General features: G+C 59.6%; 1 protein-coding gene across 1 annotated transcript in view; it reads right to left on the reverse strand.

Moving 5' to 3' along the window:
* ITGAL (integrin subunit alpha L) overlaps positions 1–27,438 on the reverse strand; it is a 218,150-nt gene that overhangs the window by 64,384 nt on the left and 126,328 nt on the right. Inside the window, exons 19-22 of the mRNA XM_083152209.1 lie at positions 21,161–21,225; positions 19,237–19,378; positions 17,876–17,956; positions 17,136–17,215 (exon numbers count right to left, since the gene is read on the reverse strand). Of these exons, the coding sequence (XP_083008335.1) occupies positions 17,136–17,215; positions 17,876–17,956; positions 19,237–19,378; positions 21,161–21,225 (368 nt within the window). The remainder of the gene's footprint in view (positions 1–17,135; positions 17,216–17,875; positions 17,957–19,236; positions 19,379–21,160; positions 21,226–27,438) is intronic.

Here is a 27,438-nt window from a genome sequence, read left to right on the forward strand (position 1 = left end):
GTCTCCTATTCCTACAGAGCGCGGCACAGGGCGGAGTCACCTATTCCTACAGAGCATGGCACAGGGCGGGGTCTCCTATTCCTACAGAGCGCGGCACAGGGCGGGGTCTCCTATTCCTACAGAGCGCGGCACAGGGCGGGGTCTCCTATTCCTACAGAGCGCGGCACAGGGCGGGGTCTCCTATTCCTACAGAGCGCGGCACAGGGCGGGGTCTCCTATTCCTACAGAGCGCGGCACAGGGCGGGGTCTCCTATTCCTACAATGCGCGGCACAGGGCGGGGTCTCCTATTCCTACAGAGCGTGGCACAGGGCGGGGTCTCCTATTCCTACAGAGGGCGGCACAGGGCGGGGTCTCCTATTCCTACAGGGCGCGGCACAGGGCGAGGTCTCCTATTCCTACAATGCGTGGCACAGGGTAAGGTCTCCTATTCCTACAGAGCGCGGCACAGGGCGGGGTACCTATTCCTACAGAGCGCGGCACAGGACGGGGTCTCCTATTCCTACAGAGCGCGGCACAGGGCGGGGTCTCCTATTCCTACAGAGCGCGGCACAGGGCGGGGTCTCCTATTCCTACAGAGCGCGGCACAGGGCGGGGTCTCCTATTCCTACAGAGCGCGGCACAGGGCGGGGTCTCCTATTCCTACAGAGCGCGGCACAGGGCGGGGTCTCCTATTCCTACAGAGCGCGGCACAGGGCGGGGTCTCCTATTCCTACAGAGTGCGGCACAGGGCGGGGTCTCCTATTCCTACAGAGCGCGGCACAGGGCGGGGTCTCCTATTCCTACAGAGCGCGGCACAGGGCGGGGTCTCCTATTCCTACAGAGCGCGGCACAGGGCGGGGTCTCCCGTTCCTACAGAGCACGGCACAGGGCGGGGTCTCCCATTCCTACAGAGCGCGGCACAGGGTGCGGTCTGCGATTCCTACAGAGTGTGGCACAGGGCGGGGCCTCCAGTTCCTACTGAGCGCGGCACAGGGCAGGGTCTCCCATTCCTACAGAGCGCGGCACAGAGTGGGGTCTCCCATTCCTACAGGGCGGGGTCTGCTATTTCTACAAAGCGTGGCACAGGGCAAGGTTTCCTATTCCTACAGAGCGCGGCACAGGGCGGGGTCTCCCATTCCTACAGAGCGCGGCACAGGGCGGGGTCTCCCATTCCTACAGGGCGCGGTACAGGGCGGGGTCTGCTATTTCTACAAAGCGTGGCACAGGGCAAGGTTTCCTATTCCTACAGAGCGCGGCACAGGGCGGGGTCTCCCATTCCTACAGAGCGCGGCACAGGGCGGGGTCTCCCATTCCTACAGAGCGCGGCACAGGGCGAGGTCTTCTATTCCTACAGAGCGCGGCACAGGGCGGGGTCTCCCATTCCTACAGGGCGCGGCACAGGGCGGGGTCTGCTATTTCTACAAAGCGTGGCACAGGGCAAGGTTTCCTATTCCTACAGAGCGCGGCACAGGGCGGGGTCTCCCATTCCTACAGGGCGCGGCACAGGGCGGGGTCTCCCATTCCTACAGGGCGCGGCACAGGGCGGGGTCTGCTATTTCTACAAAGCGTGGCACAGGGCAAGGTTTCCTATTCCTACAGAGCGCGGCACAGGGCGGGGTCTCCTATTCCTACAGAGCGCGGCACAGGGCGGGGTCTCCTATTCCTACAGAGCGCGGCACAGGGCGGGGTCTCCTATTCCTACAGGGCGCGGCACAGGGCGGGGTCTCCTATTCCTACAATGCGCGGCACAGGGCGGGGTCTCCTATTCCTACAGAGCGCGGCACAGGGCGGGGTCTCCTATTCCTACAGAGGGCGGCACAGGGCGGGGTCTCCTATTCATACAGGGCGCGGCACAGGGCGAGGTCTCCTATTCCTACAATGCGTGGCACAGGGTGAGGTCTCCTATTCCTACAGAGCGCGGCACAGGGCGGAGTCACCTATTCCTACAGAGCATGGCACAGGGCGGGGTCTCCTATTCCTACAGAGCGCGGCACAGGGCGGGGTCTCCTATTCCTACAGAGCGCGGCACAGGGCGGGGTCTCCTATTCCTACAGAGCGCGGCACAGGGCGGGGTCTCCTATTCCTACAGAGCGCGGCACAGGGCGGGGTCTCCTATTCCTACAGAGCGCGGCACAGGGCGGGGTCTCCTATTCCTACAATGCGCGGCACAGGGCGGGGTCTCCTATTCCTACAGAGCGTGGCACAGGGCGGGGTCTCCTATTCCTACAGAGGGCGGCACAGGGCGGGGTCTCCTATTCCTACAGGGCGCGGCACAGGGCGAGGTCTCCTATTCCTACAATGCGTGGCACAGGGTAAGGTCTCCTATTCCTACAGAGCGCGGCACAGGGCGGGGTACCTATTCCTACAGAGCGCGGCACAGGGCGGGGTCTCCTATTCCTACAGAGCGCGGCACAGGGCGGGGTCTCCTATTCCTACAGAGCGCGGCACAGGGCGGGGTCTCCTATTCCTACAGAGCGCGGCACAGGGCGGGGTCTCCTATTCCTACAGAGCGCGGCACAGGGCGGGGTCTCCTATTCCTACAGAGCGCGGCACAGGGCGGGGTCTCCTATTCCTACAGAGTGCGGCACAGGGCGGGGTCTCCTATTCCTACAGAGCGCGGCACAGGGCGGGGTCTCCTATTCCTACAGAGCGCGGCACAGGGCGGGGTCTCCTATTCCTACAGAGCGCGGCACAGGGCGGGGTCTCCCGTTCCTACAGAGCACGGCACAGGGCGGGGTCTCCCATTCCTACAGAGCGCGGCACAGGGTGCGGTCTGCGATTCCTACAGAGTGTGGCACAGGGCGGGGCCTCCAGTTCCTACTGAGCGCGGCACAGGGCAGGGTCTCCCATTCCTACAGAGCGCGGCACAGAGTGGGGTCTCCCATTCCTACAGGGCGGGGTCTGCTATTTCTACAAAGCGTGGCACAGGGCAAGGTTTCCTATTCCTACAGAGCGCGGCACAGGGCGGGGTCTCCCATTCCTACAGAGCGCGGCACAGGGCGGGGTCTCCCATTCCTACAGGGCGCGGTACAGGGCGGGGTCTGCTATTTCTACAAAGCGTGGCACAGGGCAAGGTTTCCTATTCCTACAGAGCGCGACACAGGGCGGGGTCTCCTATTCCTACAGAGCGCAGCACAGGGCGGGGTCTCCTATTCCTACAGAGCGCGGCACAGGGCGGGGTCTCCTATTCCTACAGGGCGCAGCACAGGGTGAGGTCTCCTATTTCTACAATGCGCGGCACAGGGCGGGGTCTTCTATTCCTACAATGCGTGGCACAGGGTAAGGTCTCCTATTCCTACAGAGCGCGGCACAGGGCGGGGTCTCCTATTCCTACAGAGGGCGGCACAGGGCGGGGTCTCCTATTCCTACAGAGCGCGGCACAGGGCGGGGTCTCCTATTCCTACAGAGTGCGGCACAGGGCGGGGTCTCCTATTCCTACAGAGCGCGGCACAGGGCGGGGTCTCCTATTCCTACAGAGCGCAGCACAGGGCGGGGTCTCCTATTCCTACAGAGCGCGGCACAGGGCGGGGGGTACTCTTTACCTAGCACGGCGCCCATCGCGGGCATTGAATGCACTTAAAAATCGGGTGCGACGCGACCGACGCGATGCCCGCGATTTCCCTCAGGGACCAATGTTAAATTTCTCAATTGACCCGATTTTTCTGTTCAATGCCTCAATTGACACGATTTTTCCATAGGAATCAATGTTAAATGGCCCACAGAGGCCAAATAGCCACCCTGAAGTGTGAAATGGCCCCCGCAATTGTTAACGCCACCCCACGAGCAACGTGAACACGAAGCGTGGCGAGCGGCGGCGGTACGCGTCCTACGACCTTTTCATACCCCCACTATCCACGTCGGCGTGGAGTTGAGAATAGAATAGTGTGGCGAGCGCAGCGAGCCACCGAGCCCGAAGCGTGGCGAGCGCAGCGAGCCCCGCGAGGGGACGCAGATACCTGTGAAGCCCGCGAAGGGACGCGTTTACCTGTGAAGGTATCCGCGTCCGCTCGCCACGCTTCGGGCTCGCTGCGCTCGCCACACTATTCTATTCTCAACTCCACGCGGATAGTGGGGGTATGAAAAGGTCGTAAGACGCGTACCGCCACCCCTCGCGGGCTCGCTGCGCTCGCCACGCACCCGATTTTTAGTGCATTCAATGCCCGCGATGCCCGCGATTTTCTTACCTGCGATGCCCACGATCAAAATCGTGGGCGCCGTGCTAGGTAAAGAGTACCGGGCGGGGTCTCCTATTCCTAGAGAGCGCGGCACAGGGCGAGGTCTCCTATTCCTACAGAGCGCGGCACAGGGCGGGGTCTCCTATTCCTACAGAGCGCGGCACAGGGTAAGGTCTCCTATTCCTACAAAGCGCGGCACAGGGCGGGGTCTCCTATTCCTACAGAGCGCGGCACAGGGTGGGGTCTACTATTCCTAGAGCGCGGCACAGGGCGAGGTCGCCTATTCCTACAGAGCGCGGCACAGGGCGGGGTCTCCTATTCCTACAGGGCACGGCACAGGGTGGGGTCTCCTATTCCTACAGAGCGTGGCACAGGGCGGGGTCTCCTATCCCTACAGGGCGTGGCACAGGGTGCGTTCTGCGATTCCTACAGAGCGTGGCACAGGGCGGGGCCTCCCATTCCTACAGAGCGCGGCACAGGGCGGGGACTCCCATTCCTACAGAACGCGGCACAGGGCGAGGTCTCCTATTCCTACAGAGCGCGGCAGGGCGGGGTCTCCCATTCCTACAGAGCGCGGCACAGGGCGAGGTCTCCCATTCCTACAGAGCGCGGCACAGGGCGGGGTCTCCTATTCCTACAGAGCGCGGCACAGGGCGGGGTCTCCTATTCCTACAGGGCACGGCACAGGGTGGGGTCTCCTATTCCTACAGAGCGTGGCACAGGGCGGGGTCTCCTATCCCTACAGGGCGCGGCACAGGGTGCGTTCTGCGATTCCTACAGAGCGTGGCACAGGGCGGGGCCTCCCATTCCTACAGAGCGCGGCACAGGGCGGGGTCTCCCATTCCTACAGAACGCGGCACAGGGCGAGGTCTCCTATTCCTACAGAGCGCGGCAGGGCAGGGTCTCCCATTCCTACAGAGCGCGGCACAGGGCGAGGTCTCCCATTCCTACAGAGCGCGGCACAGGGCGGGGTCTCCCATTCCTACAGGGCGCGGCACAGGGCGGGGTCTGCTATTTCTACAAAGCGTGGCACAGGGCAAGGTTTCCTATTCCTCCAGAGCGCGGCACAGGGCGGGGTCTCCTATTCCTACAGAGCGCGGCACAGGGCGGGGTCTCCTATTCCTACAGGGCGCGGCACAGGGCGAGGTCTCCTATTCCTACAATGCGTGGCACAGGGCGAGGTCTCCTATTCCTACAATGCGTGGCACAGGGTAAGGTCTCCTATTCCTACAGAGCGCGGCACAGGGCGGGGTCTCCTATTCCTACAGAGTGCGGCACAGGGCGGGGTCTCCTATTCCTACAGAGCGCGGCACAGGGCGGGGTCTCCTATTCCTACAGAGCGCGGCACAGGGCGGGGTCTCCTATTCCTACAGAGCGCGGCACAGGGCGGGGTCTCCCGTTCCTACAGAGCACGGCACAGGGCGGGGTCTCCCATTCCTACAGAGCGCGGCACAGGGTGCGGTCTGCGATTCCTACAGAGTGTGGCACAGGGCGGGGCCTCCAGTTCCTACTGAGCGCGGCACAGGGCAGGGTCTCCCATTCCTACAGAGCGCGGCACAGAGTGGGGTCTCCCATTCCTACAGGGCGGGGTCTGCTATTTCTACAAAGCGTGGCACAGGGCAAGGTTTCCTATTCCTACAGAGCGCGGCACAGGGCGGGGTCTCCCATTCCTACAGAGCGCGGCACAGGGCGGGGTCTCCCATTCCTACAGGGCGCGGTACAGGGCGGGGTCTGCTATTTCTACAAAGCGTGGCACAGGGCAAGGTTTCCTATTCCTACAGAGCGCGACACAGGGCGGGGTCTCCTATTCCTACAGAGCGCAGCACAGGGCGGGGTCTCCTATTCCTACAGAGCGCGGCACAGGGCGGGGTCTCCTATTCCTACAGGGCGCAGCACAGGGTGAGGTCTCCTATTCCTACAATGCGCGGCACAGGGCGGGGTCTTCTATTCCTACAATGCGTGGCACAGGGTAAGGTCTCCTATTCCTACAGAGCGCGGCACAGGGCGGGGTCTCCTATTCCTACAGAGGGCGGCACAGGGCGGGGTCTCCTATTCCTACAGAGCGCGGCACAGGGCGGGGTCTCCTATTCCTACAGAGTGCGGCACAGGGCGGGGTCTCCTATTCCTACAGAGCGCGGCACAGGGCGGGGTCTCCTATTCCTACAGAGCGCAGCACAGGGCGGGGTCTCCTATTCCTACAGAGGGCGGCACAGGGCGGGGGGTACTCTTTACCTAGCACGGCGCCCATCGCGGGCATTGAATGCACTTAAAAATCGGGTGCGACGCGACCGACGCGATGCCCGCGATTTCCCTCAGGGACCAATGTTAAATTTCTCAATTGACCCGATTTTTCTGTTCAATGCCTCAATTGACACGATTTTTCCATAGGAATCAATGTTAAATGGCCCACAGAGGCCAAATAGCCACCCTGAAGTGTGAAATGGCCCCCGCAATTGTTAACGCCACCCCACGAGCAACGTGAACACGAAGCGTGGCGAGCGGCGGCGGTACGCGTCCTACGACCTTTTCATACCCCCACTATCCACGTCGGCGTGGAGTTGAGAATAGAATAGTGTGGCGAGCGCAGCGAGCCACCGAGCCCGAAGCGTGGCGAGCGCAGCGAGCCCCGCGAGGGGACGCAGATACCTGTGAAGCCCGCGAAGGGACGCGTTTACCTGTGAAGGTATCCGCGTCCGCTCGCCACGCTTCGGGCTCGCTGCGCTCGCCACACTATTCTATTCTCAACTCCACGCGGATAGTGGGGGTATGAAAAGGTCGTAAGACGCGTACCGCCACCCCTCGCGGGCTCGCTGCGCTCGCCACGCACCCGATTTTTAGTGCATTCAATGCCCGCGATGCCCGCGATTTTCTTACCTGCGATGCCCACGATCAAAATCGTGGGCGCCGTGCTAGGTAAAGAGTACCGGGCGGGGTCTCCTATTCCTAGAGAGCGCGGCACAGGGCGAGGTCTCCTATTCCTACAGAGCGCGGCACAGGGCGGGGTCTCCTATTCCTACAGAGCGCGGCACAGGGTAAGGTCTCCTATTCCTACAAAGCGCGGCACAGGGCGGGGTCTCCTATTCCTACAGAGCGCGGCACAGGGTGGGGTCTACTATTCCTAGAGCGCGGCACAGGGCGAGGTCGCCTATTCCTACAGAGCGCGGCACAGGGCGGGGTCTCCTATTCCTACAGGGCACGGCACAGGGTGGGGTCTCCTATTCCTACAGAGCGTGGCACAGGGCGGGGTCTCCTATCCCTACAGGGCGTGGCACAGGGTGCGTTCTGCGATTCCTACAGAGCGTGGCACAGGGCGGGGCCTCCCATTCCTACAGAGCGCGGCACAGGGCGGGGACTCCCATTCCTACAGAACGCGGCACAGGGCGAGGTCTCCTATTCCTACAGAGCGCGGCAGGGCGGGGTCTCCCATTCCTACAGAGCGCGGCACAGGGCGAGGTCTCCCATTCCTACAGAGCGCGGCACAGGGCGGGGTCTCCTATTCCTACAGAGCGCGGCACAGGGCGGGGTCTCCTATTCCTACAGGGCACGGCACAGGGTGGGGTCTCCTATTCCTACAGAGCGTGGCACAGGGCGGGGTCTCCTATCCCTACAGGGCGCGGCACAGGGTGCGTTCTGCGATTCCTACAGAGCGTGGCACAGGGCGGGGCCTCCCATTCCTACAGAGCGCGGCACAGGGCGGGGTCTCCCATTCCTACAGAACGCGGCACAGGGCGAGGTCTCCTATTCCTACAGAGCGCGGCAGGGCAGGGTCTCCCATTCCTACAGAGCGCGGCACAGGGCGAGGTCTCCCATTCCTACAGAGCGCGGCACAGGGCGGGGTCTCCCATTCCTACAGGGCGCGGCACAGGGCGGGGTCTGCTATTTCTACAAAGCGTGGCACAGGGCAAGGTTTCCTATTCCTCCAGAGCGCGGCACAGGGCGGGGTCTCCTATTCCTACAGAGCGCGGCACAGGGCGGGGTCTCCTATTCCTACAGGGCGCGGCACAGGGCGAGGTCTCCTATTCCTACAATGCGTGGCACAGGGCGAGGTCTCCTATTCCTACAATGCGTGGCACAGGGTAAGGTCTCCTATTCCTACAGAGCGCGGCACAGGGCGGGGTCTCCTATTCCTACAGAGCGCGGCACAGGGCAGGGTCTCCTATTCCTACAGAGCGCGGCACAGGGCGGGGTCTCCTATTCCTACAGAGCGCGGCACAGGGCGGGGTCTCCTATTCCTACAGAGCGCGGCACAGGGCGGGGTCTCCTATTCCTACAGAGCGCGGCACAGGGCGGGGTCTCCTATTCATACAGAGCGCGGCACAGGGCGGGGTCTCTTATTCCTACAGAGCACGGCACAGGGCGGGGTCTCCCATTCCTACAGAGCGCGGCACAGGGCGAGGTCTCCTATTCCTACAGAGCGCGGCACAGGGCGAGGTCTCCTATTCCTACAGAGCGCGGCACAGGGCGGGGTCTCCTATTCCTACAGAGCGCGGCACAGGGCGGGGTCTCCTATTCCTACAGAGCGCGGCACAGGGCGGGGTCTCTTATTCCTACAGAGCGCGGCACAGGGCGGGGTCTCCTATTCCTACAGAGCGCGGCACAGGGCGGGGTCTCCTATTCCTACAGAGCGCGGCACAGGGCGGGGTCTCCTATTCCTACAATGCGCGGCACAGGACGGGGTCTCCTATTCCTACAATGCGCGGCACAGGGTAAGGTCTCCTATTCCTACAGAGCGCGGCACAGCGCGGGGTCTCCTATTCCTACAGAGCGCGGCACAGGGCGGGGTCTCCTATTCCTACAGAGTGCAGCACAGGGCGAGGTCTCCTATTCCTACAGAGGGCGGCACAGGGCGGGGTCTCCTATTCCTACAGGGCGCAGCACAGGGCGAGGTCTCCTATTCCTACAATGCGCGGCACAGGGCGGGGTCTCCTATTCCTACAATGCGTGGCATAGGGTAAGGTCTCCTATTCCTACAGAGCGCGGCACAGGGCGGGGTCTCCTATTCCTACAGAGTGCGGCACAGGGCGAGGTCTCCTATTCCTACAGAGGGCGGCACAGGGTGGGGTCTCCTATTCCTACAGGGCACGGCACAGGGTGGGGTCTCCTATTCCTACAGAGCGTGGCACAGGGCGGGGTCTCCTATCCCTACAGGGCGCGGCACAGGGTGCGTTCTGCGATTCCTACAGAGCGTGGCACAGGGCGGGGCCTCCCGTTCCTACAGAGCGCGGCACAGGGCAAGGTCTCCTATTCCTACAGAGCGCGGCACAGGGCGGGGTCTCCCATTCCTACAGAGCGCGGCACAGGGCGAGGTCTCCCATTCCTACAGAGCGCGGCACAGGGCGGGGTCTCCCATTTCTACAGGGCGCGGCACAGGGCGGGGTCTGCTATTTCTACAAAGCGTGGCACAGGGCAAGGTTTCCTATTCCTCCAGAGCGCGGCACAGGGCGGGGTCTCCTATTCCTACAGAGCGCGGCACAGGGCGGGGTCTCCTATTCCTACAGGGCGCGGCACAGGGCGAGGTCTCCTATTCCTACAATGCGCGGCACAGGGCGTGGTCTCCTATTCCTACAATGCGTGGCACAGGGTAAGGTCTCCTATTACTACAGAGCGCGGCACAGGGCGGGGTCTCCTATTCCTACAGAGGGCGGCACAGAGCGGGGTCTCCTATTCCTACAGGGCGCGGCACAGGGCGAGGTCTCCTATTCCTACAATGCGTGGCACAGGGTAAGGTCTCCTATTCCTACAGAGCGCGGCACAGGGCGGGGTCTCCTATTCCTACAGAGCGCGGCACAGGGCGGGGTCTCCTATTCCTACAGAGCGCGGCACAGGGCGGGGTCTCCTATTCCTACAGAGCGCGGCACAGGGCGGGGTCTCCTATTCCTACAGAGCGCGGCACAGGGCGGGGTCTCCTATTCCTACAGAGCGCGGCACAGGGCGGGGTCTCCTATTCCTACAGAGCGCGGCACAGGGCGGGGTCTCCTATTCCTACAGAGTGCGGCACAGGGCGGGGTCTCCTATTCCTACAATGCGCGGCACAGGGCGGGGTCTCCTATTCCTACAATGCGTGGCACAGGGTAAGGTCTCCTATTCCTACAGAGCGCGGCACAGGGCAAGGTTTCCTATTCCTCCAGAGCGTGGCACAGGGCGGGGTCTCCTATTCCTACAGAGCGCGGCACAGGGCGGGGTCTCCTATTCCTACAGGGCGCGGCACAGGGCGAGGTCTCCTATTCCTACAATGCGCGGCACAGGGCGGGGTCTCCTATTCCTACAATGCGTGGCACAGGGTAAGGTCTCCTATTCCTACAGAGTGCGGCACAGGGCGGGGTCTCCTATTCCTACAGAGCGTGGCACAGGGCGAGGTCTCCTATTCCTACAGGGCGCGGCACAGGGCGGGGTCTCCTATTCCTACAGAGCGCGGCACAGGGCGGGGTCTCCTATTCCTACAGAGCGCGGCACAGGGCGAGGTCTCCTATTCCTACAGAGCGCGGCACAGGGCGGGGTCTCCTATTCCTACAGAGCGCGGCACAGGGCGGGGTCTCCTATTCCTACAGGGCACGGCACAGGGTGGGGTCTCCTATTCCTACAGAGCGTGGCACAGGGCGGGGTCTCCTATCCCTACAGGGCGCGGCACAGGGTGCGTTCTGCGATTCCTACAGAGCGTGGCACAGGGCGGGGTCTCCCATTCCTACAGAGCCCGGCACAGGGCGAGGTCTCCCATTCCTACAGAGCGCGGCACAGGGCGGGGTCTCCCATTCCTACAGGGCGCGGCACAGGGCGGGGTCTGCTATTTCTACAAAGCGTGGCACAGGGCAAGGTTTCCTATTCCTCCAGAGCGCGGCACAGGGCGGGGTCTCCTATTCCTACAGAGCGCGGCACAGGGCAGGTTCTCCTATTCCTACAGGGCGCGGCACAGGGCAAGGTCTCCTATTCCTACAATGCGTGGCACAGGGCGGGGTCTCCTATTCCTACAATGCGTGGCACAGGGTAAGGTTTCCTATTCCTACAGAGCGCGGCACAGGGCGGGGTCTCCTATTCCTACAGAGGGCGGCACAGAGCGGGGTCTCCTATTCCTACAGGGCGCGGCACAGGGCGAGGTCTCCTATTCCTACAATGCGTGGCACAGGGTAAGGTCTCCTATTCCTACAGAGCGCGGCACAGGGCGGGGTCTCCTATTCCTACAGAGCGCGGCACAGGGCGGGGTCTCCTATTCCTACAGAGCGCGGCACAGGGCGGGGTCTCCTATTCCTACAGAGCGCGGCACAGGGCGGGGTCTCCTATTCCTACAGAGTGCGGCACAGGGCGGGGTCTCCTATTCCTACAGAGCGCGGCACAGGGCGGGGTCTTTTATTCCTACAGAGCGCGGCACAGGGCGGGGTCTCCCATTTCTACAGAGCGCGGCACAGGGCGAGGTCTCCTATTCCTACAGAGCGCGGCACAGGGCGGGGTCTCCTATTCCTACAGAGCGCGGCACAGGGTAAGGTCTCCTATTCTTACAGAGCGCGGCACAGGGCGGGGTCTCCTATTCCTACAGAGCGCGGCACAGGGCGGGGTCTCCTATTCCTACAGAGCGCGGCACAGGGCGAGGTCTCCTATTCCTACAGAGCGCGGCACAGGGCGAGGTCTCCTATTCCTACAGAGCGCGGCACAGGGCGGGGTCTCCTATTCCTACAGAGGGCGGCACAGGGTGGGGTCTCGTATTCCTACAGGGCGCGGCACAGGGTGGGGTCTCCTATTCCTACAGAGCGTGGCACAGGGCGGGGTCTCCTATCCCTACAGGGCGCGGCACAGGTTGCGGTCTGCGATTCCTACAGAGCGTGGCACAGGGCGGGGCCTCCCGTTCCTACAGAGCGTGGCACAGGGCGGGGCCTCCCGTTCCTACAGAGCGCGGCACAGGGCGGGGTCTCCCATTCCTACAGAGCGCGTCACAGGGCGAGGTCTCCTATTCCTACAGAGCGCGGCACAGGGTGGGGTCTCCCATTCCTACGGAGCGCGGCACAGGGCGAGGTCTCCCATTCCTACAGAGCGTGGCACAGGGCGGGGTCTCCCATTCCTACAGAGCGCGGCACAGGGCGGGGTCTCCTATTCCTACAGAGCGCGGCACAGGGCGGTGTCCCCTATTCCTACAGAGCGCGGCACAGGGCGAGGTCTCCTATTCCTACAGAGCGCGGCAGGGCGGGGTCTCCCATTCCTACAGAGCCCGGCACAGGGCGAGGTCTCCCATTCCTACAGAGCGCGGCACAGGGCGGGGTCTCCCATTCCTACAGGGCGCGGCACAGGGCGGGGTCTGCTATTTCTACAAAGCGTGGCACAGGGCAAGGTTTCCTATTCCTCCAGAGCGCGGCACAGGGCGGGGTCTCCTATTCCTACAGAGCGCGGCACAGGGCAGGTTCTCCTATTCCTACAGGGCGCGGCACAGGGCAAGGTCTCCTATTCCTACAATGCGTGGCACAGGGCGGGGTCTCCTATTCCTACAATGCGTGGCACAGGGTAAGGTCTCCTATTCCTACAGAGCGCGGCACAGGGCGGGGTCTCCTATTCCTACAGAGGGCGGCACAGAGCGGGGTCTCCTATTCCTACAGGGCGCGGTACAGGGCGAGGTCTCCTATTCCTACAATGCGTGGCACAGGGTAAGGTCTCCTATTCCTACAGAGCGCGGCACAGGGCGGGGTCTCCTATTCCTACAGAGCGCGGCACAGGGCGGGGTCTCCTATTCCTACAGAGCGCGGCACAGGGCGGGGTCTCCTATTCCTACAGAGCGCGGCACAGGGCGGGGTCTCCTATTCCTACAGAGCGCGGCACAGGGCGGGGTCTCCTATTCCTACAGAGCGCGGCACAGGGCGGGGTCTTTTATTCCTACAGAGCGCGGCCCAGGGCGGGGTCTCCCATTCCTACAGAGCGCGGCACAGGGCGAGGTCTCCTATTCCTACAGAGCGCGGCACAGGGCGGGGTCTCCTATTCCTACAGAGCGCGGCACAGGGTAAGGTCTCCTATTCTTACAAAGCGCGGCACAGGGCGGGGTCTCCTATTCCTACAGAGCGTGGCACAGGGCGGGGTCTCCTATCCCTACAGGGCGTGGCACAGGTTGCGGTCTGCGATTCCTACAGAGCGTGGCACAGGGCGGGGCCTCCCGTTCCTACAGAGCGTGGCACAGGGCGGGGCCTCCCGTTCCTACAGAGCGCGGCACAGGGCGGGGTCTCCCATTCCTACAGAGCGCGTCACAGGGCGAGGTCTCCTATTCCTACAGAGCGCGGCACAGGGTGGGGTCTCCCATTCCTACGGAGCGCGGCACAGGGCGAGGTCTCCCATTCCTACAGAGCGTGGCACAGGGCGGGGTCTCCCATTCCTACAGAGCGCGGCACAGGGCGGGGTCTCCTATTCCTACAGAGCGCGGCACAGGGCGGTGTCCCCTATTCCTACAGAGCGCGGCACAGGGCGAGGTCTCCTATTCCTACAGAGTGCGGCACAGGGCGGGGTCTCCTATTCCTACAGAGGGCGGCACAGGGCGGGGTCTCCTATTCCTACAGGGCGCGGCACAGAGCGGGGTCTCCTATTCCTACAGAGCGTGGCACAGGGCGGGGTCTCCTATCCCTACAGGGCACGGCACAGGGTGCGGTCTGCGATTCCTACAGAGCGCGGCACAGGGCGGGGTCTCCCGTTCCTACAGAGCGCGGCACAGGGCGGGGTCTCCCGTTCCTACAGAGCGCATCACAGGGCGGGGTCTCCTGTTCCTACAGGGCGCGGCACAGGTTGCGGTCTGCGATTCCTACAGAGCGTGGCACAGGGCGGGGCCTCCCGTTCCTACAGAGCGTGGCACAGGGCGGGGCCTCCCGTTCCTACAGAGCGCGGCACAGGGCGGGGTCTCCCATTCCTACAGAGCGCGTCACAGGGCGAGGTCTCCTATTCCTACAGAGCGCGGCACAGGGTGGGGTCTCCCATTCCTACGGAGCGCGGCACAGGGCGAGGTCTCCCATTCCTACAGAGCGTGGCACAGGGCGGGGTCTCCCATTCCTACAGAGCGCGGCACAGGGCGGGGTCTCCTATTCCTACAGAGCGCGGCACAGGGCGGTGTCCCCTATTCCTACAGAGCGCGGCACAGGGCGAGGTCTCCTATTCCTACAGAGTGCGGCACAGGACGGGGTCTCCTATTCCTACAGAGGGCGGCACAGGGCGGGGTCTCCTATTCCTACAGGCCGCGGCACAGAGCGGGGTCTCCTATTCCTACAGAGCGTGGCACAGGGCGGGGTCTCCTATCCCTACAGGGCACGGCACAGGGTGCGGTCTGCGATTCCTACAGAGCGCGGCACAGGGCGGGGTCTCCCGTTCCTACAGAGCGCGGCACAGGGCGGGGTCTTCCGTTCCTACAGAGCGCATCACAGGGCGGGGTCTCCTGTTCCTCCACTGCGTGGCACAGGACGGGGTCTCCTAGTCCTCCACTGCGTGGCACAGGACGGGGTCTCCTAGTCCTACGGCACAGGGCGGGGTCTCCTATTTCTCCACTGCGTGGCACAGGGCGGGGTCTCCTATTCCTATCGCACAGGGCAGGGTCTCTTATTCCTACAGGGTGCGATAGAGGGTGGTGTCTCCCATTCCTACAATGTGTGGCACAGGGCGGGGTCTCCTATTCCTATAGCGCGTGACACAGGGCGGGGTCTTCCATTAGTGTCTCTGGCATACTTCACCACTTTGTTGGGGCTAGGAGGGGGACACAATTTTCGGCAGCCTCCCGGCCATTCCGGGAGCTGAGATAAATATGGTATATAGACCTGCTCACTGGGCTGCGAGTGTTTAGATTATACCCGCCCTGCCGATCTCCCCCGCCCCTGTGCACGGCTGTGAGTGTTTAGAGTATACTCACCCTGCCGATCTCCCCTGCCCTGTGCACGGCTGCGAGTGTTTGATTACCCGCCCTGCCGATCTCCCCCCGCCCTGTGCACGGCTGCTAGTGTTTGTATACCCGCCCTGCCGATCTCCCCTGCCCTGTGCACGGCTGCGAGTGTTTGATTACCCGCCCTGCCGATCTCCCCCGCCCCTGTGCACGGCTGCGAGTATTTGGAGTATACCCGCCCTGCCGATCTCCCCCGCCCCTGTGCACGGCTGCGAGTATTTGGAGTATACCCGCCCTGCCGATCTCCCCAGCCCTGTGCACGGCTGCTAGTGTTTGTATACCCGCCATGCCGATCTCCCCCGCCCTGTGCACGGCTGCTAGTGTTTGTATACCCGGCCTGCCGATCTCCCCCGCCCTGTGCACGGCTGCTAGTGTTTGTATACCCGCCCTGCCGATCTCCCCCGCCCCTGTGTATGGCTGCTAGTGTTTGTATACCCGCCCTGCCGATCTCCCCCGCCCTGTGCACGGCTGTGAGTGTTTGTATACCCGCCCTGCCGATCTCCCCCGCCCTGTGCACGGCTGTGAGTGTTTGTATACCCGCCCTGCCGATCTCCCCCGCCCTGTGCACAGCTGCTAGTGTTTGTATACCCGCCCTGCCGATCTCCCCCGCCCCTGTGCACGGCTGCGAGTGTTTGTATACCCGCCCTGCCGATCTCCCCTGCCCTGTGCACGGCTGCTAGTGTTTGTATACCCAGCCTGCCGATCTCCCCCGCCCCAGTGAACAGCTGCTAGTGTTTGTATACCCAGCCTGCCGATCTCCCCCGCCCCTGTGCATGGCTGTGAGTGTTTGTATACCCGCCCTGCCGATCTCCCCCGCCCCTGTGCACGGCTGTGAGTGTTTGTATACCCGGCCTGCCGATCTCCCCCGCCCCTGTGCATGGCTGCGAGTATTTGGAGTATACCCGCCCTGCCGATCTCCCCCGCCCTGTGCACGGCTGTGAGTGTTTGTATACCCGCCCTGCCGATCTCCCCCGCCCTGTGCACGGCTGTGAGTATTTGGAGTAGACCCGCCCTGCCGATCTCCCCCGCCCCTGTGCACGGCTGTGAGTGTTTGTATACCCGCCCTGCCGATCTCCCCCGCCCCTGTGAACAGCTGCTAGTGTTTGTATACCCGGCCTGCCGATCTCCCCCGCCCCTGTGCACGGCTGCGAGTATTTGGAGTATACCCTGCCTGACGATCTTCCCCGCCCTGTGCACAGCTGCTAGTGTTTGGAGTACAGGGGTGGGGCGTGATGACGCTCGGCTCTGTTCTCGTCCCCAGGCTTCTCCCGGAGAGGAGAGACAAGTGTAGTATATAAGGACATATTGGGACCTCATTGTCGCTGAGGTCATATATAGCCATCGCTATAATTGTGCCTAGTGTTGGGTGTACATATGACAGGTACTTATGTATTTGCAGGGTGCCCACTAAACAAATAGTTTAGTGGGCGATTCTGCGTAAGAAAATCGCATCGCATCGCATGCGATTTTATAGGGTGCAATACCATTTAATTTAGTATACACTTGTATAACATACAATGGGATTTAGGCACCCCCCACTATCCATGTTATCCCGAAGCGTGGCGAGCGCAGCGAGCCCCTCGAGGGGTGGTGGAACGCGTCCTCTCGACCTTTTCATACCCCCACTATCCACGTCGGAGTGGAGTTGTTTTTAAATAGTGTGGCGAACGCAGCGAGCCCCACGAGGGGATGCGGATTACGTTACATGTATTCCGCGTGCGATCGCCACGCTTCGGGCTCGGTGGCTCGCTGCACTCGCCACACTATATAGAATCAACTCCACGCCGACGTGGATAATGGGGGTATGAAAAGGTCGGGAGGACGCGTTCCGCTGCCGTTCCCCATGCTTCGGGGTGGTGTGGATAGTGGGGGGGGGGGGTGCCTTAATCCCATTGTATGTCATACAAGTGTATAGTACATTAAATGTCATTGCACCGCCCAAGGACAGAGAGCAGTGAATAAATGACATGCGATGCGATTTCCCTACGGTGCCGTACGTATGCTAATTGGGCGCCCTGCTAATACATAAGTACCCAATTACACAGATCTACCACGTACCCATCACCCTGAGGAGGATCCAGTAAAGGTTCTGACTCACCTGGTGACGTTCACGGTGAGGAGCATGCGGTCAGCCCAGGACACATTAGGGACAATTCCAAACATAACCTGGATGTCGACCTGTGATATAAAACCACCAATAAGATTCCGTCTGACTTCTAAAAAGGCTTTGCTGCATCTCTAAACCCCTCCACTCCCCCCCCCCCCCCCCCCCGCCCCCCCTTTCCATATCTACAGCTTTGGGCAGATCAAAGCTTGGAGAAGGATAGACACTTAGGGTGAGATGTAATAGGGTGAGAGATTCAGAAAGTGAGAGATTTGGTGAGAAATCTCCAGTATTTTTAAAGCAGCAATCATTTACACTGCAAAATCAGTTTGATTTTGCAGTGTAAAGGATTGCCGCTTTAAAAAAACTGGAGATTTCTCACCAAATCTCTTACTTTCTGAATCTCTCATCCTATTAAATCTCACCCTTTATCTCTGTCCATCTCCTCCTGTGTCTGCACCTTCTCTCCCTCAGCCCAATCCTGTAACCACATCTACAATGGTGATACACCATGGTGGCCCTATCCCTCATCACTGTTAGACTTAGTAGTACATTGCAGGGGCCCATTTAGCCCACAAAGGCATCCCTATCTGTAACAACAGCAGGCATGATCATCTTTACAAGCTATAATAAACGTAGGAGTTAGGGGCCACAGGTTAGGTCTTGGAGGGCCGCCTACTCCCCGTCAGTGATGGACAGGGTTCAGATTCTGAGAAGCTGCTAATATCCCTCACCCGGGCAGCCCGTCTTAGGAAGGGGTGGCTGATATTACACGTGAGGATCTGGCCATTGAACATTGCACATGCCGGTGAGATCTGTAGAGAAGCACAAAGAAAGGAAGGGTTAATGTTAGTGTCCGTTCACAGAGCCACGGAGCACAGAGCCACGGAGCACAGAGCCACGGAGCACAGAGCCACCGAGCACAGAGCCACCGAGCACAGAGCCACCGAGCACAGAGCCACTGAGCACAGAGCCACCATGCACAGAGCCACCGAGCACAGAGCCACCATGCACAGAGCCACCGAGCACAGAGCCACCGAGCACAGAGCCACCATGCACAGAGCCACCGAGCACAGAGCCACCGAGCACAGAGCCACCATGCACAGAGCCACCGAGCACAGAGCCACCATGCACAGAGCCACCGAGCACAGAGCCACCGAGCACAGAGCCACCATGCACAGAGCCACCGAGCACAGAGCCACCATGCACAGAGCCACCGAGCACAGAGCCACCGAGCACAGAGCCACCATGCACAGAGCCACCATGCACAGAGCCACCGAGCACAGAGCCACCATGCACAGAGCCACCATGCACAGAGCCACCGAGCACAGAGCCACAGTGCACAGAGCCACCATGCAGGTATTATAGCCATATGGGAAGAGGGGGGGCCTAGACTGTACACCCTGTAATGAGAGGTGCTACCTTGCTGTGATTTTTAGCTATATGCAAGACAGAGGGGGTTTGCAGGTGCACTATGCACTCATTACTGCTACTGTGATGCCCTTGGGTGGTTTTGCTGGACTGGCTTGGGGGTGCACCCCAGGCATGAACACCATAGTGCTAGGGACCTGCTCTAATGAGGAGACCTTAACGTGGTGGGCAGGTAGATATATTTGGCCAAATGTATGCTAACATCCTCAGAAATGAATATAAAAGGAATCCATGTTAGCAGTAATGAGGGCATAGTGCACCTGCAAACCCCCTCTGTCCTGCATATAGGTACTATAGCCACCGTGCACAGAGCCACCATGCACATAATGTAGCCACCATGTCCATAGCCACTGTACACAGAGCCACTGTGCTCATAGCCACCATGCACATACTGTAGCCACCATGCCCATAGCCACCATTCACAGAGCCACCGTGCTCATAGCCAGCATGCACATACTGTAGCCACCATGCCCATAGCCATCATTCACAGAGCCACCGTGCTCATAGCCACCATGCACATACTGTAGCCACCATGCCCATAGCCACCATTCACAGAGCCACCGTGCTCATAGCCACCATGCACATACTGTAGCCACCATGCCCATAGCCACCATTCACAGAGCCACCGTGCTCATAGCCACCATGCCATGTGAGCGCCTGGTACCTGTGTGGCGTGGGCTTTGCGAAAAGTCAGTCCAGCTGGACATCTGACCCTCAGTGTGACCCGGTGAGCAGCCTCGCCAGTGTTCTGTATCCTGAGGGTAACCGAGAACAACGCGCCCTCGCGTACAATCAGTGGTGTGTGCCTGCAATGGGGAGAACATACAGTATCTTCACCACAAAGATCATTCATGCAAACTACAAAACAGTCTTTAACATGCACATATCATACACTATACATTGTACCATACACATGCCAGGGCCTCCTTAGATGTAGGGGGAAATCCAGCTGAAGGGGGGGAGGGGGCGAATGCACTCTGCGTCTGTTGGATCTTTCTAAAGGTTCTCTCTGCATCTGCCTCTGTTGGATGGTACTAGAGGCGCTCTCTGCATCTGCCTCTGATGGTTGGTACTAGAGGTTCTCTATGGGGCTACCTCTGATGGTTGGTAATAGAGGTTCTCTCTGCATCTGCCTCTGTTGGATGGTACTAGAGGTTCTCTCTGCATCTGCCTCTGATGGTTGGTAATAGAGGTTCTCTCTGCATCTGCCTCTGTTGGATGGTACTAGAGGTTCTCTCTGCATCTGCCTCTGTTGGATGGTACTAGAGGCGCTCTCTGGGGCTGCCTCTGTTGGATGGTACTAGAGGCTCTCAGTGTATTTGGCTTTGTTGGATGGTAATTGAGGTTCTCTCTGTATTTGCCTCTGTTGGTAGGTAATAGAGGTTCTCTCTGTATCTGCCTCTGTTGGTTGGTACTAGAGGCTCTCAGTGTATCTGCCTCTGTTGGTTGGTACTAGAGGTTCTCTCTGCATCTGCCTCTGTTGGATGGTACTAGAGGCGCTCTCTGCATCTGCCTCTGATGGTTGGTACTAGAGGTTCTCTATGGGGCTACCTCTGATGGTTGGTAATAGAGGTTCTCTCTGCATCTGCCTCTGTTGGATGGTACTAGAGGCGCTCTCTGGGGCTGCCTCTGTTGGATGGTACTAGAGGCTCTCAGTGTATTTAGCTTTGTTGGATGGTAATAGAGGTTCTCTCTGTATTTGCCTCTGTTGGTAGGTAATAGAGGTTCTCTCTGTATCTGCCTCTGTTGGTTGGTACTAGAGGCTCTTAGTGTATCTGCCTCTGTTGGTTGGTACTAGAGGTTCTCAGTGTATCTGCCTCTGTTGGTTGGTACTAGAGGTTCTCTCTGTATCTGCCTCTGTTGGTTGGTACTAGAGGTTCTCTCTTGGGCTGCCTGTGTTGGTTGGTAAGAGGTTCGCTCTGTAGCTGTATATGTTGGTTGGTACTAGAGGCTCTCAGTGTATCTGGCTCAGTTGGTTGGTATTAGGGGTTCTCCTTGTGGCTGCATCTGTTGGGTGGTACTAAAGGTTCTCTATGAATTTGCCTCTGTTGGTTGGTACTAGAGGTTCTCTCTGTAGCTGCCTCTATTAAGGTGGCCATACACACGCAGATTTATCTGCAGATCTGGCTGGTTGGAGCAGACGCATGGTTATGGATGAGAGCAAATGACAGTTGACCATTTGCTTGGAAATGCTGGAAAACTGACAAACTGTCATTCAGATATTACCAGGTTTTTGTTCCAACCAGCCAGATCTGAAGATAAATCTTACTAGTGTATGGGCACCTTTAGTTGGAACTAGAGGTTCTCCCTGCAGCTGCCTCTGTTAGTTGGAACTAGAGGTTCTCCCTGCAGCTGCCTCTGTTGGTTGGAAGTAGAGGTTCTCCCTGCAGCTGCCTCTGTTGGTTGGAAGTAGAGGTTCTCTCTGTATCCGTCTCTGTCGGTTGGTACTAGAGATTCTCCTTGTTGCTACCTCTGCTGTTTTTTTACTAGAGGTTCTTTCTGGATTTGCCTCAGTTGGTTGGTACTAGAGGTTGCTGTAGGGGTATTCTCTGTGAAAGGTGCAGTTGTTTGATCCTAGCGATACTTACTCAAGAAAGTAGACATGTAGACCTGGCTCACAGCTGCCTCCGCTGCCACAGATTTGGAAGGGAATCTACAAAAAACATATTAGATGATGTTATTTAACTTACAGATAATGAATACCATATAGCATCCAGGAAGGGACATGTGGTGCCACCAGAGATCAGCTGGAAAGATACATGTGGTGCCACCGGGGATCAGCTGGGAAGGGAAATGTGGTTCCACTGGGGCTCTGCTGGGAAGTGACATGTAGTGCCATGGGGGCTCTGCTGGGAAGAGACCTGTGGTGCCACCGGGGATCAGCTGGGAAGAGACCTGTGGTGTCACTGGGGCTCAGCTGGGAAGGGACATGTGGTGCCACCAGGGCTCAGCTGGGAAGAGACATGTGGTGCCACCGGGTTCAGCTGGGAAGAGACATGTGCTGCCACCAGGGCTCAGCTGACCTGCAGGCTTGGTTGATCAAAGACGAACAACCAATGGAATTATTGGAAATGTTGGCAGTAGTGACACCAGGCCTTACCCCTCTTCAGGCTATCCTTACTGGACATTGTCGGAAAAAATTCCCACAAATTTTAAATCAGGCCATTAGAGTATGGAACTGGTGTTCCGGGATCCATGAATATAAAGGCCTGGACCCAGATACAGCAGTATACTCTCTCCCCCCATTTTCTAATCCAAAAGCTTATATAAATAGCGTTAATCTTACTAGATGGGGAATACGGACGGTGGGACACATCATTGATTGTGGTGGGGTGAAAACTTTTGAGGCCCTACAGGAGGAATTCGGTCTGGAAGCAGGGATGTTTTTCTACTATCTCCAAATGAGGGGAGGAGTGGAGAAGCACCTTAGACTTACTGGGTTAGAGGTACAGGACAACCCATTGAAACTTCTTTTTGGGAATGATGGAAGGAAGACGGTCTCTGGGTATTATAAGTATATTATGGGCAATCTGCAGAGTGATCAGCTCTCTGGGGTGATGGGGAAGTGGATTGGGGACATCCCTTCATTAACAATGGAGGATTGGCAGAAGTCTCTTGCCAATGTAAAAAAAACTACTAATTCAATACGGGTACAGCAAACCCAATATAACATCATCCACAGAACCTATTTCACCCCAGAGAGAATCAGCAGGTTTACAAATGGGGGCTTATCTAACTGTCCTAAGTGTAAGGGGTCAGGGTGTGATTTCTGGCACCTTTTATGGAGCTGCTGGGAAGTCCAGAAATTTTGGATAAAGGTCAAGAGAATTATGGTAAATCTGGGAATTCCCCAGCAAGAAATTAATCCCCAATCCTTAATTCTGGGAGCTTGGTCTTCTGTAGGGGATATGAGGGAAAGATGGCAGCTTGCAAATATATTATCAGCCCTGGCTAAGGTTTGTCTGGCCAGAACCTGGATGGCTACTAAACCCCCCTCTGAGACAGAATGGATTAATTTAGTTAATGAGGTATTGAAACACGAACGAGAAGTTTATATTACACGGGGGAAAATGAATTGCTTCTTTAAAATTTGGGCAGCTTGGTACTATTCAAATTATTACAAAGAGTGATATATATATAGATGTGTGCATTTTTTTTTCTTTTTTTTTCTTTTTTTTTTTTTCTCACATTAGATGCATAGATACAATGGCCTATATAGGCCCTAAATATAGATTAAAGGGATATTATTAATCTTATGCACTGGATACGTATTATAAATGGATAGGCTCACAAGAATAGAATGGGAAGAAGATGGGTAATTACACTGTATAAATATAGGAGATGAAGCACTAGGAATTGTATAAACAGTATATAGTCTGGGTATGTTCTTCTGCCAGTGGGGAATAATATATAGCACGGACGTAATTGGGTATCATCCCGGGGAACAACTCCATAAACCTAAGATAAAGCTAAGGGCCAACGGGATATTGGGAAGCAAGATTAACAGGCTGGGAACTTAGGCAGATGTGATACTTAAGCAGATTTTAACAAGGGACCAATAGAATAGTATTAATGCAGACTTTGTCTTTGTATGTATTGTGTCGTAATATGTTCAAACATTGTTCTATATGTATTTGTTTGTAAAGTTTTTTTTTTATATGTAAAATTAATAAAGAATATTTGAAACCAGGGCTCAGCTGGGAAGAGACATGTGGTGCCACCGGGTTTCAGCTGGGAAGGGACATGTGGTGCCACCGGGGCTCAGCTGGGAAGGGACATGTGGTGCCACCGGGGCTCAGCTGGGAAGGGACATGTGGTTCCCCCGGGAATCAGCTGGGAAGGGACATGTGGTTCCCCCGGGAATCAGCTGGGAAGGGACATGTGGTTCCCCCGGGAATCAGCTGGGAAGGGACATGTGGTGCCACCAGGGGCTCAGCTGGGAAGGGACATGTGGTGCCACCGGGGCTCAGCTGGGAAGAGACCTGTGGTGTCAATGGGGCTCAGCTGGGAAGGGACATGTGGTTCCCCCGGGGATCAGCTGGGAAGGGACATGTGGTGCCACCGGGGCTCAGCTGGGAAGGGACATGTGGTTCCCCCGGGGATCAGCTGGGAAGGGACAAGTGGTGCCACCGGGTCTCAGCTGGGAAGGGACATGTGGTGCCACCGGGTCTCAGCTGGGAAGGGACATGTGGTGCCACCGGGGATCAGCTGGGAAGGGGCATGTGGTTCCCCCGGGAATCAGCTGGGAAGGGACATGTGGTTCCCCCGGGAATCAGCTGGGAAGGGACATGTGGTTCCCCCGGGGATCAGCTGGGAAGGGACATGTGGTGCCACCGGGGCTCAGCTGGGAAGGGACATGTGGTTCCCCCGGGGATCAGCTGGGAAGGGACAAGTGGTGCCACCGGGTCTCAGCTGGGAAGGGACATGTGGTTCCCCCGGGTCTCAGCTGGGAAGGGACATGTGGTGCCACCGGGGATCAGCTGGGAAGGGACATGTGGTTCCCCCGGGGATCAGCTGGGAAGGGACATGTGGTGCCACCGGGGATCAGCTGGGAAGGGACATGTGGTTCCCCCGGGGATCAGCTGGGAAGGGACAAGTGGTGCCACCGGGTCTCAGCTGGGAAGGGACATGTGGTTCCCCCGGGTCTCAGCTGGGAAGGGACATGTGGTGCCACCGGGGATCAGCTGGGAAGGGACATGTGGTGCCACCGGGGCTCAGCTGGGAAGGGGCATGTGGTTCCCCCGGGAATCAGCTGGGAAGGGACATGTGGTTCCCCCGGGAATCAGCTGGGAAGGGACATGTGGTGCCACCGGGGCTCAGCTGAGAAGGGACATGTGGTGCCACCGGGGCTCAGCTGGGAAGGGACATGTGGTGCCACTGGGTCTCAGCTGGGAAGGGACATGTGGTGCCACCGGATCTCAGCTGGGAAGGGACATGTGGTGCCACCGGGGCTCAGCTGGAAAGGGACATGTGGTGCCACCAGGGCTCAGCTGGGAAGGGACATGTGGTGCCACCGGGGCTCAGCTGGGAAGGGACATCTGGTTCCCCCGGGTCTCAGCTGGGAAGGGACATGTGGTGCCACCGGGTCTCAGCTGGGAAGGGACATGTGGAGCCACCGGGGCTCAGCTGGGAATGGACATGTGGTTCCCCCGGGTCTCAGCTGGGAAGGGACATGTGGTGCCACCGGGGCTCAGCTGAGAACGGACATGTGGTGCCACCGGGGCTCAGCTGGGAAGGGACATGTGGTGCCACCGGGTCTCAGCTGGGAAGGGACATGTGGTGCCACCGGATCTCAGCTGGGAAGGGACATGTGGTGCCACCGGGGCTCAGCTGGAAAGGGACATGTGGTGCCACCAGGGCTCAGCTGGGAAGGGACATGTGGTGCCACCGGGGCTCAGCTGGGAAGGGACATGTGGTTCCCCCGGGTCTCAGCTGGGAAGGGACATGTGGTGCCACCGGGTCTCAGCTGGGAAGGGACATGTGGAGCCACCGGGGCTCAGCTGGAAAGGGACATGTGGTGCCACCGGGTCTCAGCTGGGAAGGGACATGTGGTGCCACCGGGGCTCAGCTGGAAAGGGGCACGTGGTGCCACCGGGGCTCAGCTGGAAAGGGGCACGTGGTGCCACCAGATCTCAGCTGGGAAGGGACATGTGGTGCCACCGGATCTCAGCTGGGAAGGGACATGTGGTGCCACCGGATCTCAGCTGGGAAGGAACATGTGGTGCCACCGGGGCTCAGCTGGGAAGGGACATGTGGTGCCACCGGATCTCAGCTGGGAAGGGACATGTGGTGCCACCGGGGGCTCAGCTGGGAAGGGACATGTGGTGCCACCGGGGCTCAGCTGGGAAGGGACATGTGGTGCCACCGGGGCTCAGCTGGGAAGGGACATGTGGTGCCACCAGGGATCAGCTGGGAAGGGACATGTGGTGCCACTGGGTTTCAGCTGGGATGGGACATGTGGTGCCACCGGATCTCAGCTGGGAAGGGACATGTGGTGCCACCGGGGCTCAGCTGGGAAGGGACATGTGGTGCCACCGGATCTCAGCTGGGAAGGGACATGTGGTGCCACCAGGGATCAGCTGGGAAGGGACATGTGGTGCCACCGGGGCTCAGCTGGGAAGGGACATGTGGTGCCACCGGGGCTCAGCTGGGAAGGGACGTGTGGTTCCCCCGAGGATCAGCTGGGAAGGGACATGTGGTGCCACCGGATCTCAGCTGGGAAGGGACATGTGGTGCCACCGGGGCTCAGCTGGGAAGGGACATGTGGTGCCACCGGATCTCAGCTGGGAAGGGATATGTGGTGCCACCGGATCTCAGCTGGGAAGGGACATGTGATGTCATGGGGGCTAAGCTGGGAAGGGACATGTGGTGCCACCGGGGCTTAGCTGGGAAGGGACATGTGGTTCCCCCGGGGCTCAGCTGGGAAGGGACATGTGGTGCCACCGGGGCTCAGCTGTGAAGGGACATGTGGTTCCCCCGGGTCTCAGCTGGGAAGGGACATGTGGTGCCACCGGGTCTCAGCTGGGAAGGGACATGTGGAGCCACCGGGGCTCAGCTGGGAAGGGACATGTGGTTCCCCCGGGTCTCAGCTGGGAAGGGACATGTGGTGCCACCGGGGCTCAGCTGAGAAGGGACATGTGGTGCCACCGGGGCTCAGCTGGGAAGGGACATGTGGTGCCACTGGGTCTCAGCTGGGAAGGGACATGTGGTGCCACCGGATCTCAGCTGGGAAGGGACATGTGGTGCCACCGGGGCTCAGCTGGAAAGGGACATGTGGTGCCACCAGGGCTCAGCTGGGAAGGGATATGTGGTGCCACCGGGGCTCAGCTGGGAAGGGACATGTGGTTCCCCCGGGTCTCAGCTGGGAAGGGACATGTGGTGCCACCGGGTCTCAGCTGGGAAGGGACATGTGGAGCCACCGGGGCTCAGCTGGAAAGGGACATGTGGTGCCACCGGGTCTCAGCTGGGAAGGGACATGTGGTGCCACCGGGGCTCAGCTGGAAAGGGGCACGTGGTGCCACCGGGGCTCAGCTGGAAAGGGACACGTGGTGCCACCGGATCTCAGCTGGGAAGGGACATGTGGTGCCACCGGATCTCAGCTGGGAAGGGACATGTGGTGCCACCGGATCTCAGCTGGGAAGGGACATGTGGTGCCACCGGATCTCAGCTGGGAAGGGACATGTGGTGCCACCGGGGGCTCAGCTGGGAAGGGACATGTGGTGCCACCGGGGCTCAGCTGGGAAGGGACATGTGGTGCCACCGGGGCTCAGCTGGGAAGGGACATGTGGTGCCACCAGGGATCAGCTGGGAAGGGACATGTGGTGCCACTGGGTTTCAGCTGGGATGGGACATGTGGTGCCACCGGATCTCAGCTGGGAAGGGACATGTGGTGCCACCGGGGCTCAGCTGGGAAGGGACATGTGGTGCCACCGGATCTCAGCTGGGAAGGGACATGTGGAGCCACCGGGGCTCAGCTGGGAAGGGACATGTGGTTCCCCCGGGTCTCAGCTGGGAAGGGACATGTGGTGCCACCGGGGCTCAGCTGGGAAGGGACATGTGGAGCCACCGGGGCTCAGCTGGGAAGGGACATGTGGTTCCCCCGGGGCTCAGCTGGGAAGGGACATGTGGTGCCACCGGATCTCAGCTGGGAAGGGACATGTGGTGCCACCGGGGCTCAGCTGGGAAGGGACATGTGGTGCCACCGGATCTCAGCTGGGAAGGGACATGTGGTGCCACCAGGGATCAGCTGGGAAGGGACATGTGGTGCCACCGGGGCTCAGCTGGGAAGGGACATGTGGTGCCACCGGGGCTCAGCTGGGAAGGGACGTGTGGTTCCCCCGAGGATCAGCTGGGAAGGGACATGTGG

Source organism: Crinia signifera, chromosome 7 (genome assembly GCF_055691185.1).
Source record: "Crinia signifera chromosome 7, ASM5569118v1, whole genome shotgun sequence".
NCBI classification, from domain to species: Eukaryota; Metazoa; Chordata; class Amphibia; order Anura; family Myobatrachidae; genus Crinia; species Crinia signifera.